This window comes from Callorhinchus milii, unplaced genomic scaffold (assembly GCF_018977255.1).
Source record: "Callorhinchus milii isolate IMCB2004 unplaced genomic scaffold, IMCB_Cmil_1.0 Scaffold5, whole genome shotgun sequence".
NCBI classification, from domain to species: Eukaryota; Metazoa; Chordata; class Chondrichthyes; order Chimaeriformes; family Callorhinchidae; genus Callorhinchus; species Callorhinchus milii.
In genome coordinates this window covers 9,517,199-9,532,684 of record NW_024704746.1, presented here as the reverse complement: position 1 = coordinate 9,532,684, position 15,486 = coordinate 9,517,199, and the positions used below count along the sequence as shown (strand labels likewise).

Here is a 15,486-nt window from a genome sequence, read left to right as displayed (position 1 = left end):
ATTTACTTCAAACATAGCTCTGGCAATGTGTTCCCCGCCTCACTACTCTGCCAGAGAAAGTTCTTCCTAAACTTGCTTTAAATTTGCTTCCCATTCACATATTGATGCCTCTTATTAGTGACTAATCTTAAGCACTTCTATTGGATCTTTTCTCAATCATCTCATCTCTATAGAGAAAAGCTCCAATTTGTCCAATCTTTTTTGATAGCTGCATCTATTCATCCCTAATGACATAATAGCATAATAATAACCCTTGCATTGATATTGCATCTTATCACGTCATTGAGATGTTTCAAAACGCTTCACAGAATAAATTGTACACCTGCTCAGCCTAGACCATACAAGTGGGGCCTTGACCCCTCTCAATATGCAACACACACACCACACACAGTAAAAGAAAAATAGAAATGGGACAATTACACTGTGGAAATAAAACTTCTGGATATAGATTTTGGATTTCACAAAGTTTATTTTGTTCGGTATGGCATCCACCCACCAAATTAATAGGCTTTGACCAAACCCAGATTTTACTGAACCTTCTAATTGGTCTCTGTATCTTCAAAGCCAGGCATTTACTGTATCTTTCAGAGTTACGGAGTTTCAAAGAAAAGCTTGTGACGTATAAAACTGAGGGAGTTGTAACATCACACCTGCAGCAAGTTCCTGAGAGCAGAATCTTGGGCAGGGCAGAGCAAGAGCAGGCTTGGCAAAGGAGAAGCAACTGGAAAAATTAGAGAGGGAGAAAGCACAGAAACACAACAGAACTACAGGTTACCTGTCTCTCCAGTAAAGGTAAGCACACAATACAATGTGAGTGGCTGCATACATTGTATAAAGCGAATGTTCCTGGTTCATCAGTTGTGCCGTTTTTTGTTAAATTCTTTGGTTTTAAAAGGAAGTTACTTCTTTGTTTTACTGTCCATATGGCACCACTTCAAAGAATTATAAATTAAAATAATCCGACGGAAGAAATTTCAGTAAAATAAGATTAAAAACAAATTATTTTAACTTCAGAGTGGCTCAAATCCACACAAAGAAGGGATCAGAGTGTGTCAACATGAGAAATGGGCACAGATTCACGACTGTATTAAGCAGACTTTAGGAAAAATGTATAAAAACCCACTGTTGCTTAACATGTTTTTAGAGAACGACCGAAAGAGTAAAGTGAATGGGGGAAGAACATCTGAAACGGAGGCAAGGGAGAGGACAGTAGATGGAGGGATTCCCAAATGGAATTCCAGAGGGTGGGGACAGAAAGACTGAAGGCCGGGCAGCCAATGGTGGAGAAGGCAGGGCGGGGGACATGGAGCAGGCCAGTATCGCCGAGAGGAGGGAGCGGCTACGTTGGTCAGCTTTTAGAGGGTTGCAGAGGCAGAGAGGAGCAAGAAGACTGTGGAGAGCTTTAAAAGAGAGGCAGAGAATATTAAATTCAATCCTCTGGGGGATGGGGAGCCAGTGAAGCCGGGCGAGGATGGGGTGATCGGCTCACGGAATATAGGGACCTTTGATCATCATTTGACTGTGTCATAAATGATTTATGCATCTTGATACCAATCCTCAGTTGCAATGAAAAAGTGCTCCTTTACCCACACCAACACCCCATGCTTTAAATGAGCACACAAGCACCAACTGTGTGCGAATAATATACCATGTTAATAATAGTCCTTGCATTCAATATAGCGCCTTAACACATCGTTGAAACGTCCAAAGCACTTTACTGTATATATCACCTGTGTATTTTGAGGGTGAAACACAGCAGCCAATTGCACACAGCAGTGTCCACAAACAGTTGTCAATTTTTTTGGAGAGATAATTACTCCTGGAAAGCGATCCACCAATCGATTAACAACAGGGTTTTCAGATTTACTTCTAGGTAAACAGGCGTGTGTGGAGTAAGGAAACTTGCCAAATGACAAACGCATTTGGTACTCAATCGAATAGACGTCCAGTGTCTTGAAACAAAGTAATGTTGCAGTTGACAGTGGTTTGGTGGAGAGGGTGCATCTTAAAGAGCAGCAGGCTTTGCTATAATGCACTGATATTTCCTCTGAGTTATTTTTAATTTCCCCTCACCCCCTTTTGGTTCATTTGGCAGGATAATTGCGAAGGTGGCTGTATTGCCAGCATTAAGCCCTGGAAAAGCTAAAACATTCAACAGTCGCCATGACAGGCAGGCCAGAGGCCAAGATCGTAGCAATTGGTTCAGTTGCTATCTTGAGCTCTCTGCTCATGACTGTTTGCTCTGCACCACTGGAGAAGAGAAGCGCTCATTCAGTGAACTGCTCAAGAATTGGATTTCCAAATATTCCGTGCGCCGTGACACCATACACTGAGATCCTGGACCTGTCCCACAACCAAATGACAAGAATCCAACAGCAATATTTCAAAACACTTTCCAAACTGAAAAGGCTGATTCTTTCATTCAACAAGATCGCTGCTATAGAACCTGGAGCATTTGCAAATAACTCAGAGCTGCAGCACCTCGACCTTTCGAATAATTCTTTGCACGATATTGCAATTTTGCCATTTAATCACCTCAAGTCGTTGACCTACCTAGATATCTCCAACAACTTGTATGACACAATTTATCTGGGAGTTGAGATTAAGGAGCTGAAGAAACTAGAGACTCTAATGCTTGGAACCCCTTCAGTTTCCTTCTTGAAGGTAGGATCTCTCTCAATGCTTCGTGGACTCCCACTACAGAAGGTCCATCTGATCACTCAAGACCTGGAAGAGTATGAACCTGGGACACTTACTGCTCTGGAGAATTTAAGAGATCTTATTTTAGATTTGCACATCGAGAAGAAACCAGATATACTTACCCAGATATTAAATGATCTACCAAACACAACCACCACATTGGAAATCATAAATTACAATTTAGCCAAATACAGGACCAGTATGGAATTATTCACCCCCTTAAAAAAATTAAATCTGTCGACTCTTAGCCTAAATCACATCACTCTCGATGACCGGATAACAATTAATTTGTTTGAAAACGTTTTAAGATCAACTATAGTGGAAATGCATTTGTCCAACATCAACATCGACAGCATTGGCAAATGGGATATTGAAATAATCTCATCCCAGCAGATCAATTTGCATAAAATTTATATCAACAACATTGTCAATCCAAACTTCTTCAAATTTTACTCGCTCAAATACATTCAGAACCTGTTCCAACAGCTGACAAAGTTGAGTGTCATAAATGGAAGCATGTACTACATCCCGTGTGGGGTATCGGAAAAGCTGATCAATTTAAAGTACTTAGATGTTTCTTTCAACTTACTCCAAGAATTCAGCTTCATCCCAAAATGTTCGAATCCGTTCCCTGGCCTAACCTCGCTCGTACTCAATGACAACAAATTTTCACACCTACGACAGCTCAGTGTGATGACATTCCAGATGCGGAACTTGACCCGTTTAATCGCAACTTCTAATTCCCTTCAATTACCTGGAGAAGGGATGTGCAGTTGGTCTCGGAGTTTAAGGCACATCAATTTCTCGCACAATAAACTTTTAGCAAATGTGTTCAGCTGCCTACCGTCCTCGCTAGAATCGGTAGACTTAAGCTACAACGCCATCAGCACAGTGCCAAACCTTGAGAAGATGAGCAACCTGCGAGAAATCATTTTGACAGGGAATGCTATATCATTTCTTCCTGAATTCGCAGCAGGCCACCCCGTAAGAGTCTTGTCCATCGACCGCAATGCGATTAATACCATCGACGTAGACTTGCTGCGGTCCATGAATCAAATCCAGTTGAAATTAGGCAACAACCCTTTTCGGTGCTCCTGCGCAATTCAGTCAGTCATTGATTATATTGAGCATTCGCACATTGAGATCATTGACTGGCCGGCAGACTATCGATGTGCCAGTCCGCTAAACATTCAAGGTCAAGTCATCAAAGACCTGAAATTTTCAACAGTCGAGTGTAACATTCCTCTATTTGTTGGAGTCCTTTTGGCCTGCATAGCACTTGTAGTAGCCTTGTGCGTTATCCTGTGCATTAAGTACAAGGTCACCTGGTACATCCACACACTCTGGCTTTGGGTCAATGCAAAAAGGCATCCAGATGACCTCATGGAAGGGAATTTCGAGTATCATGCCTTTATTTCATATAGTGAGCGCGACTCTGACTGGGTAAAGAATAAAATGCTGCCACAGCTGGAAACCAATAACCCGCCATTCCACATCTGTATCCACGAAAGAGACTTCAGGCCTGGGAAGTCGATCATCGCCAACATAATCGATTGCATATCAAAGAGTTACAAAACCATATTTGTCCTGTCAAAGAGCTTTGTGCAGAGCGAGTGGTGCCACTACGAATTATTTTTTGCGCACAATCAGATACTTGACAAAAAGAAAGACTCTCTCATCCTGCTCCTCCTTGAACCCATTCCTGCGAAATCCATTCCCGATCGATTCTGCAAACTGAGGAAGCTGATGAACAGGAAAACCTACTTGGAGTGGCCGCAGGGCGAGTTCCAGCAGAACTTCTTTTGGAAGCGACTGAAAGCCATTCTGAACACAAATTTCCAGCCACAATGTTTGCAAAATAATCCGGGCAATGAATAAGATACTCATCTACCGACACGCACGAGGCTCAATGGGTATCCAGGCTGCAATGTTTCTTGTGTTTTATATCGTTGGTGGACAACCTTTATGGTGGCCAACAAAATACATTTGCTTGATGGAATATTTCTTGATTCATGCCATCAATCAAATCAACAACTGAAAACTCACAAGCAATTGAACACGGACTTGCCTAGACTCAGGCGAGTGATATCAATGGCAAGTTTCTCCTGGTGTCCTGGCCAATAATTCCCCAGATAAAATTGGTCATTCACTTCATTTCAAGTTGGCTGCCACGTCTGTCTACAAATATGGAGTTCATACACTACTGTAAATCATGTGAAGGACTTTGACATGTCAACGCTCTAACAAATGGATTATCAGTATTTTATTAAGTTCTAATATGTGATAATAATAATAATCCTTGCATTTGATATCTCACTTTTCACACCTTCTACATGTCTCAAAGGTGTTTAGAAATGAGACGTACATTACACCAACTCACAAGTCTGCTCCAAAGCAAAATATCATCAGAGTAGAATTCCCTCCAGTCATTGTTCAGCGTTTCCCATTTATTTATTAATTAAGAAATCCACCTAGGAAACACCTTGTATTATAATAATAATCCTTGCATTTGATATAGCGCTTTTCACGTCGGGAGGACGTCCCAAAGCGCTTCACAGACACACTGTAAAGTGAATTGACTGTATATATTTGTGGGCAAACACGGCAGCCAATTGCGCACAGCAATGTCCCACAAACAGTCGTAGATTGAAAATGACCAATTTATTATTGTTTTTGGTTTTGGAGGGATTATTATTAGGCTCTGTGTGGAGTAAGGAAACTTGCCCAAGGTTTCGCCCTGCCTGGAATTGAACTCAGGTCTCTCGCTTGCAAAGCGAGTGCTCTAACCACTGAGCTACAGGACTCCACAAATGGTATTAGTGGCTATTAGCCCCATTATCAGAAATAAAGGAACATCCAGCATTCCCTGATGATCAAGACATGGACACGTTGTATTTACTGTTATTTTATAAACATTTAATGCAAGATATTCCAAATACTCCAGGTTACAATCCACTTTATGACTGACGATCTACCGCCAATCTTCCTGGGTATTATTTTAGCTTCTAAATCTTCTGCTTATCATGATGAATTTGCAAAATAGATTAAACAACAATTGTTTTTGTTTTGCAACTCTGAATGAAGTGGGTTTCATAAAGCTCCACTTTAACATCTCTATTGTTCCGTTTTTGTTCTTACTGGATACATATTTGATAAGTAAATATATTGAAGGATATGGAGAAAAGCAGGGAAATGGAATTAAAGGGAGTTTCTGCAGATTTAATGGAGGAGTAAGTACGATAAGCTCTGGTCCCCCCCCACCCCCCCCACACGGCTGACCCAAGTTCCCAGACAGCTGTGTAAAGCATTTTGAGACATCTTCCCAACCTGAATGCTGCTAATATGAATCATAGACGGCAAGTGATTAGGATAGAAGGGGATCAGGCATCCCACCCCAATCTATCTACAAGGGGAAAGCCCTGAGAAGGACAACAGCCAGTCCTCCCAGCAGCCCCAACCCACGGCACACACGGAACCCCTCTTCCAATGGGCGCCCTCACTTCTGATTGACCGATGAATCTATTAGTCATACATGTCTTAAAGGGGTCCAACTCTTTAACTGAGTTTTTACTCAGCCTCCCCAAAGAGCATTTTCACCCGCTGTCTATGATAAATGTAAATTGTACTCCTGTTCTTATCCTTCGCCCCTTAAACTATCATGGGGGGCCGGGATCTCATATTCAACAACTGTATATAAAACTGTCTCTTAGCTTGAAAGGATCAGAAAAAATATGCAAAGAATAAATATGAAAAATGTTAAATGGAGAGTTTGGGTCAGTTGGCAATAACTACTACATAGCATATTAACATTTTTTGTAATGTGGCTCCAATATTCACGAGAGCAGGTATTTTTTGTATTATACCATTATGGCCATTAATAAACTTTGTACTGATAAATATTCCTTCCTTGTGGATTTTCCAAAAAAAACCTTGCTTTTAGAGATTGTAAAAATACAAGAAAGGTTTTGTGTTAAATTACTTGATCAAGGAAGAAAAACAAGGAAAATCGGCCGTCATGTGTCACGTACTTGCCTTTTTGCCCACAAAATACAGTCAATCCACTTTACAGTATATGCTTTGAAGCACTTAAGGCATCTCAATGATGTGATGAGGCACTATATCAAAAACAAGGATTATTTTTATTATTTAACCTCAACACGAAAGATGTGCACGCAATTGGCTGAAGCATTTTGGCCACAAAAAAATACAGTCAATTCACTTTACAGTATATTCTGGGAAGCGCTTTGAGACGTGTCGAAGACATGATAAGGCGCTGTATTAAATGCAAGGATTATTATCGGAGGATTGAGCTCCACGAGTTGAGCTCAGGTAAATGGGTGAATGCACTTGAGCAAGGACGTTCAGCGGCGCCTGCAGGCAAGTGCATGTAATCACATGTCTGGGTGATGGCAAAAATCAACCTCAGCAATGTTACAATCCAGGATCACACCCCCAAAAAATGTGCCACTTGATTGAAATTCTGGCTTTGGAAGGAGATAGAAGGCAAGCGGAGGAAACAAAACACCTATATTGCGTCTTTCATGTTGGGAGAACCTCTCTAAACACTTTATAAATACTGAGCAGAGACACAATTTCTAGACGGCAATTTTTTCATTCAAATGGACAGCCACACAGCAAGAATTTTCCACGCTCATATTGTTCAAAATTACATGGCACATGTCAGTCTACATTACACAGTTACAGACCATGGAGATGCTTAATTCTCACAGTGCCTAAGGTTTGCACTTAGTGAAATAAATTAATGTAGGGGGACTAAAACTGAACTTACAGCAAGGTTTTAGTCATTCAAGAGGAAAAATGTGTAATAAACCCAAATACAATGGTTGATCTTGTGTAAGGCTACACAACAGCTTAGTAGATAATATTACTGACTGAAGAGCAATCCATCTGTTCCTGAAGCTCAGCACAAACTTTTTCATATACCATCTTAATCAAACACTACCAAGTACAAATTGCAACAAATTTTGCACAGCTGCTGTTATAAACACAACCAATGTAATACCTGTCATTCTTGTTACAGCAATAGAATTCATTATTGAAATGTGTTTATCTATAATCTTCCCTTATTCTTCACCTTACACAGAAATATTTCCAACAGTACAGGACCCCTCTTCAGTCAAGATAGACCTGTGCAATTGTCACTTATTAAAAACTTACTGTTCAACTGCATTTGTGACTGAGAATGAATCGAGTTTTGAACTTATTAACTTAGAACTCCTACTTTATTGTCTCCCAGTCAGCAGGGTGAGATCCAAGGGAGTTCTTCAACATGAACTTTTCTTGGGAACTTGGCAACCGAACCTTGCCAGTAACACAAAACAAAAAAAGTAGAAACTGAACATATGCTTACCTTTATAAAAGTAATAATTTCAAGTGACCTCAATTTTTAACAAAGTGCAGGGGAGAAATTCTGTAGCATATACTGTGTCAGTTTCTCTGAGCTGCCCTAAACCAAATCAATGCTAATTGCCAATTGCAGCATGCACTGACTCCCTCTGAACAACCAGGACTCCTGCAGCCAGTTTTACAATCACCTGTTAGCACTTGACTATCAATTACCTTGATTCAGGCTTCTCTGATGTCTGAGGAAAATGTCAAACTGGCCAGTTTCATTTTAAAAAAGAAAATGAGTAATCCTTGCATTCGACATTAGCACCTTTCACATCAGGAGGACGTCTCAAACTGCTTCACAGGATTTACTGTGAAGTGTAGCGACTATGTTTTTTGTAGGCTAACAGTGCAGCCAACCTGCGCGCAACAATGTCCCATGATGTCAACGATCAATTTTGGAAGAATTGGGCTGGGACACAGGGAGAAACTCGATTCCTTTTTCAAATATTGTCGTGGGATCTTTCCCATGCACCTCAACAGATGGATGAGTCCTCTGTTTAATGTCTTATCTGAAGGATGGCACAACAATGCAGCATTATTCCAGTACTGTATTAGAGTGTCAGTCTTGATTGTGAGTTCAAAGCTCTGATGTGGGCGTTTAATCCACAACCTTCTAACTCAGAGTTGAGTGTGCTACCCAACCGAGCCAGGCTGATAACTGATTGCCTGCTCAATGCCGGTTTTACACTATTGGAATTCAGGTGATGGTGAAGAGTGGCCCAAGGGACCAGGTTTTGTCTTGTCTTTCTCGTTTGTGAGAAAACACTTTGACACTCTATACACCTCATGTACACACATTACTTACCTTACATTATGCCAACACTCCACATCAGAAGATTTCTGAACATAACCTTTACACAGTGTAACCTTCCCCTGAGTTTACTGAAGCTTTGCAACTTTCTGCCACCACCTCAGTACATTTGTCAAGATTGCCTCATCTTTCTCCTTGTAGATAATATCTGTGTCCTGTCTGCAGCAGTTCCTGTTTGCTTTGTCGCCTCCCCTCTACCCCATTGCCCCTAAAGACCCTTCTTTGCCAAATGGAAAGAGTGAAAGGCCCTGTGTAATGCGACATCTGGTCTTGGTGTGTATGTAATGTCTGGGATCGTCTGAAACAGGCTGAGCTGTTTCCAAGTTTCAGTGCATGCTCATTCCCCTTTCCAAAGCCACAGCTCAGACCTGAGACCTCATCGGCGCTGAAGTCTCGAGGACAAATGGCAATACGAGCAATTCCCAGGGAAATCGCTAGCAGTGTTGTCAGCAGCCCAGCAACAGTCACGCTGCTGGAGCCCTTTTTGCACGTCACTATCAGATTTGTACTAACACTAACTAACTAACACTAAATCTCATGGGTAGATTCAAAGTGATCTGGAACACTTAAAGCAATGCATCAGCATTGTCAGAGGTGCAGATCAAGCAAACCATATGTTGTTGGATAAAGCGTTGCTTTATTCTTAAATAAAAACAACAACGTGAAACCTTAGGCAAGTTTCCTTACTCCCCCTGGTTACCTAGCAGTAAGTAGAAACCTGGGTGTTAGTAGATTGGTGGATCACTTTCCTTGGAGGAATAATCCCTTCAAAATAAATAAATTGGCTGCCGTGTTTTGCCCACAAAATATACAGTCAATTCATTTTACAGTATACTCTGTGATACGCTTTGAGATGCTTCAATGAGGTGAAAGGCGCTATATCAAATAATTATAATAATAATCCTTGCATTTGATATAATAACAATCCTTCCATTTGATATAGCGCTTCTCACATCGAACACAGGTCTCTCGCTTGAGAGGCGAGTGCTCTAACCACTGAACTACAGGGCTCCATGAAGGGGTTTGATGTCAATCCATGGAGACACTGAGAGTGAGTCATATCCTGCAAGGATGCAAGTAATATGCAGAGTTTGGATGAGTTATAATCCGTACAGGGTGGAATTAGTGAGACTGGCGAGGAGAGAACTATATTCTTTATCAATTTAGAATTTATTGATATAGTGCCTTATCACATCTTCGAGATGTCACAAAGCATTTCACAGAATATACAATGCAATGAAAATGCAAGAATTATTATTAATATTGTAAAACATTTTTGCTGGGAGGAATTGGCAGTGCAGTGATCCCTGCTGCCTGTCCTCTTGTGGGTGCTGTTTGACAAGCAGAATCCAAGGCAGTACTGCTCTGAACCAGTCAAAAAACTTTGCTTTAAAAACGTATTGCCAGTGAGAACACGATTAAAGATACATTTCAAAAATATATGTATAGTTTGAATTAAGGAAAGTTAGCACAAGACATTTTTTTTCTCTGTTAACTGACTCACATGGTCACCCAGCATCATGCTTGAGAGCATCCAAACTAAATTAGCCACCCAACATCAGTGGTGTATAATGATGCAATTGACTTAATGATTTTATCACCAGTGGATCACTAAATGTTTTGCCCAATTAGAATATGTGCAGAATTGATTGTACATTTGCTTTGCAGCGTCTTATTGAAGATCTGGAGGATAAATCTACCTGCTCTACCCCAGATCACAATTGATGAGTTTAGAAACACCATCAAAGTGTGTTTCACAATTGAAAGAATACTATGTGAAAGCATGGGACAATATAAACAGGGCTGGAGGAGACAGCAAAAAGAATTTTTTTTTGCTACCTGTCCTTTACAACCCTAAACCTATGTTTGCCTGTTCTCCAGAGAGTGGGGACAGAGTGGCGGAAGGTAACTAAACAACAGGAGACTGGAAGCAGAAAAGCGAAGGGCATAGCTGGAATCTGGGGCTTGAGAAGATGGCATAGATTGTGAGGGGTGAGGCCATGAATGGATTTAAAGTCAATCCACAGAGATACTGAGAGCAAGTCAAATGCTACAAGGATGCTAGTAATATGCAGAGTTTGGATGAGTTATAATCCATACAGGGTGGAATCAGTGAGACTGGTGAGGAGAGAAATACATTCTTTATTGATTTAGAATTTGTAGTTCTATAATGTATGTGTTTTTTTTAAAACAGTGGTTTGGCACTGGATAGGAGTCTGAACACATCTTAGTAAAGTACTGTGAGATACGTGAAAGGCACTACATAAATACAAGTTTGATGTTGTTGTTGAAAACCCAGTAAAAGCGATTGTTTCAGGCTTAAGAGTAATACAGAAGAAATTGCTAAATTTAATTGTTTTTGTATGTGGAGACCAAGATTTGAGGGGATGTGTAATGCTTGTATCTGCATTTATGCAATAGTTGCATCTGCAGACCACTCTGCAGCCAAGAATTAAGCTTTTTTTATTTGATTCTTTGACAATTACTTGATGTGCCAAATTAATATGAGTGCCTCGGAGGAATGTCCTTCCAGTTAGTAAATGGAATTTTTTTAAAAGTAATTTTGATGTCTAGTTTGATAATGATTCATGTAGACTTTAAACTGAAGTCATGTCTGAACATAGACAGAAGGTCCCATTGCCACTCTTGCTACTTTGTGAGAATATTGTAATACAAGATGTAGGCGTCTCGGCGTATTGCACTTTTCACTATTTGGTTACAAAGATGCAGATTGATTTAAAATGTGCTTCTATGGAACCCGTTAAACATTGGATGGATCTGAGCATTTTCTGGCAATTTGTTATTTGTTACCGTAAACTATACCTGTAGAAACATTGTAGAACTGGAATTTGTTTACCCAGAGAGTTGTTACGATCTGGAATGCACTGCCTTGAATGGGTGGTGGAAGCTAAAATAAAGCAACAATTCGTAAAACAACACCTTCTTTGATTAAGAATAAATTGCTCTTTTAAAGAGTCATCACTGACACAATGGGCCGAATGGTTTTCTTCCGTGCTGTACGTTCCATAGTTCTGTCCCCGTTTTCTTCTCAGATATGCATTACCACATATTTATTATCTTCATTAAAATCTATCTCTCCCCCACAATGAAGAAAGCCATCTGTTTAATTGGTTATACATCTTCCTGAATGGAGATGATTGGTACTGTATGCGACATATTGACAGGTACTGTATTGACATAGTAGGCAATCTGTAACCACAATACAATTCAATACAAATTTACATACAGTATATAGTACCTTTCACATCGGAAGGACGTCCCAAAGTGCTTAACAGAACTGGCTGGGTGCCTGTGCTGGGGGTGAGTGAATTATATTTAATTAATTAACGTGTTACATAAGAGAAAGTGGGTGTTTTAAAATCAGCTGCTAATTCTTTGAAAGAGCAATCCAATCAGTCCCATTTACATGTCTTTACCCATTCCTCTACAAATTATTCCTTTTTTAGTTATCTGTCCAGTTCCTTCTTGAAAGCTAATATGGATCTTACCTTAACCGTCTCATTGATAGGGCATTCCACATCCTAACACGTCTCTGTATAACATAATCCTCCTAATCTTGCCTTTTACTCCTTTACTAATTATTTTAAATGAATGCCCTTTAGTCACTGGCTTAGCAACCAGTGGTCAAAAAAGCATCAGCAAATGTCATAGTCAACCCATATTCAAATGCCACATATTCAAGACTGAAGTTGATAGATTTCTAAAGGATAGAGGGATTAAGGAATATGGAGATAAGGCAGATATGGGGCAGATGGAGTTAGGTTAGAACAGCAGCCATGATCTTATTGAATTGCGGGGCAGGCTCAAGGGGCCGAATGGCCTACTCATGCTCATAATTCCTATGTTCCTATACTCGTTCAAGAAATGTTCTGCTTGTATAATGGATACTATGAACCCACGGAGCTCTGAAATCCAATGCGCACATTCTCAAACAAAATGTTTACATTTATGAAAACGTCTGAAACAATGCATCTCATCCTGTTGATTTGCCATTAAGTCCATGAGTTCAATCTTTCTTTAAAATTCAGAAAATAAAGTCACCTCTGAGATGCCTCTTTTCAAGGCTGAACAGCCCTCGCCTCAACTGTTCATTCCTTGTAGCTCATTCTCTATCACTGGGGATATGTTTCATGTTCTTTAGTACTTAGGCAGCAGTCAGAATTGTATGCAGTTGTCTAGGTGCTGTTTAATGAGAGCGTGAGCATGATACAACTTGACCAAGACTTCTGGGGACCTGAACACAGCGATTATAGCCCAGCATCCTGTTTATCTTCCTTATTGCAGCCTCACACTGTTCTGACTTGGTGAGTGACAAGTAAGTTGTTTTTGAGAACCTCTTAGAAATTCAGTGCATACATAGCCAAAAGATTACAAAACCCTTGTCAGTTGTTTCTGAATCATAGAATCATAGAATGTTATGGCACAGAAGAAGGCCGTTCGGCCCATCGAGTCTGTGCCGGCTCTTTGACAGAGCAACTGACTTTTATTAACCCTACTCACCAGCATTCACGGCCTTTCTCCCTCCTACCTCTCCGACCTACTATCCCCCTACCTACCTGCCCGTACCCTCCGTTCCTCTGGCTCCGGTCTGCTCCACATCCCCCGCCCCAACTGCCCTACTATCGGTGGCCGGGCCTTCAGCCTCTCAGCCCCCAGGCTCTGGAACTCTATCCCCCAGTGCCTTCGCCGCCTCCTCCCTTTCCTCCTTCAAGGCCGGTCTCAAGACCTTTCTCTTTGACCGTGCCTTCAGCTCCCCTCTCGACTCTCTACCCCCTCCTCGCTCCCTCCCTTCCCTCCCCTCACCATTTCCCCCTGCTCGGGTCCTGACCCAACTGTACAGCGCCTTGGGACGTCCTCCCGACGTGAAAGGCGCTCAATAAATGGAATCTTGTTGTTGTTATTGTTGTTGTTGTTTCTCCCCATAACCCTGCAAACCTGTCTTCCCCAGATACCTATCCAGTTCTCTCTTAAAAGCTGTTATCGAATCGGACTTCACTGCCCTTTCGGGCAGATCATACCAAATTTTAACAACTCGCTGAGTGAAAAAAATTCTTCTACCCTCCCCTCTGCTTCTTTTGGTAGATATCTTAAGACTGTGACCACGAGTCACAGACACACTTACCAGCGGAAACAGCTTTTCCCTATCTCGCCTGTCGAAACCTTTCATGATCTTGAAGACCTCTATCAGGTCCCCGCATAACCTTCTCTACTCTAATGGGTAAAGTCCTAACTTTTCCAGCCTGTCCTCATAGCTAAGCCTCCTTGCATACCGTGCATGAGATTATTGAATCATCAATAATCTCATGCACGGTATGCAAATCATTTAAAAGAACTGAACATGCAAGGAAATATTTTGTTACTGACATGGGATGAAAGGTATATGACAAAAGTTATTATCTGGGTCAGATTCCAATTGTGAGTCAGATCAACACACAGTCAAAGAGAAAAAAGTTTCTCCCAATATCCTGAGCAACAATCTCTTAACATAAAATTGCTCATTCACTTCTAGACTGTTCGTGAGACATTGCTGTGCCCAAATTGACTGCCACTTTCACCTACAAAATACAGGATCACAATTTTACAATTGGTAAAATTGGTCATTCACTTCTTGGTTGTTTGTGGAATATTGATGTACGCACTTGGCCACCGCATTCACCCAGAAAGTACATACAGTCACGTCACCTTACAGTATATTCTGTGAGGAGCTGTGTGGTATCTGCCTGATGTAAAAGACGCTATACCAAATGTATGGATTAATATTCATATAATACAGCTTTGTACTGTTGTATCAAATTCAAGGATTATAAATATAAATATAAAACTGAATGTAAAGATCAGTGAAAAAAAATAGCAAGTCTGTAGATTATGACTGGCTCTGAGAGACTGAACAACTCATGACACTTCCTGTGAGTGTGAAACTCCCTTAAGTGTTCTGTGGTCAATTATTTCTAACCGGAGACAAAGTGTTAGACAACATTCCCGGCAGAAGTGCTTTGAAACCAAACTCAAATCAACACCGCAAGTGTGTGAAATGATTTTGTCTGAAGACTTCCCTTTAATCATATCTGTCTAATTGCTCTCAAGACTCAGCCGTCCTGATTACCGTCGCTGAAGCACTTCCTGTCATGTCATCTTTATAATATTATTATTATTGTAATAATTATTATAATATTATTATTATTATCTTGGTTCAGTTGGTTGCACAGTTAATAATAATAAAAATCCTTCCATTTGATATATATATATATATATATCACGTTGTTGAGAAGTCTCAAAGTATTTCACAGAATCTATACTAATAAAGACAAAGTATCTATGTGTGAGTGTGTGTCTTTGTGCGTGTCTGTGTTTCTGCTAATAATGCAATAAACAATTGACGTAGAGACATGATTCTTACCTCATCGGAAAGAACCTTGCAAGCGAGATTCACAAGCATATTTTTTCGGGGATCTGCTATCATTGATAATAATAATAATAATAATCATTGATGAACTATATTTAAATAATGCTTTAATTAAGCCCCAAAATTCTGCCACAAAATA

The 15,486-nt window shown here is 40.5% G+C and overlaps 1 protein-coding gene across 1 annotated transcript; it reads left to right on the top strand.

Moving 5' to 3' along the window:
• The first annotated feature begins 2,163 nt into the window (after positions 1 to 2,163).
• LOC103180074 (toll-like receptor 2 type-2) lies at positions 2,164 to 4,578 on the top strand. The gene has a single exon (XM_042334967.1). It carries the CDS (start codon positions 2,164 to 2,166, stop codon positions 4,576 to 4,578), a length of 2,415 nt encoding a protein of 804 aa, XP_042190901.1.
• Positions 4,579 to 15,486: the final 10,908 nt, after the last annotated feature.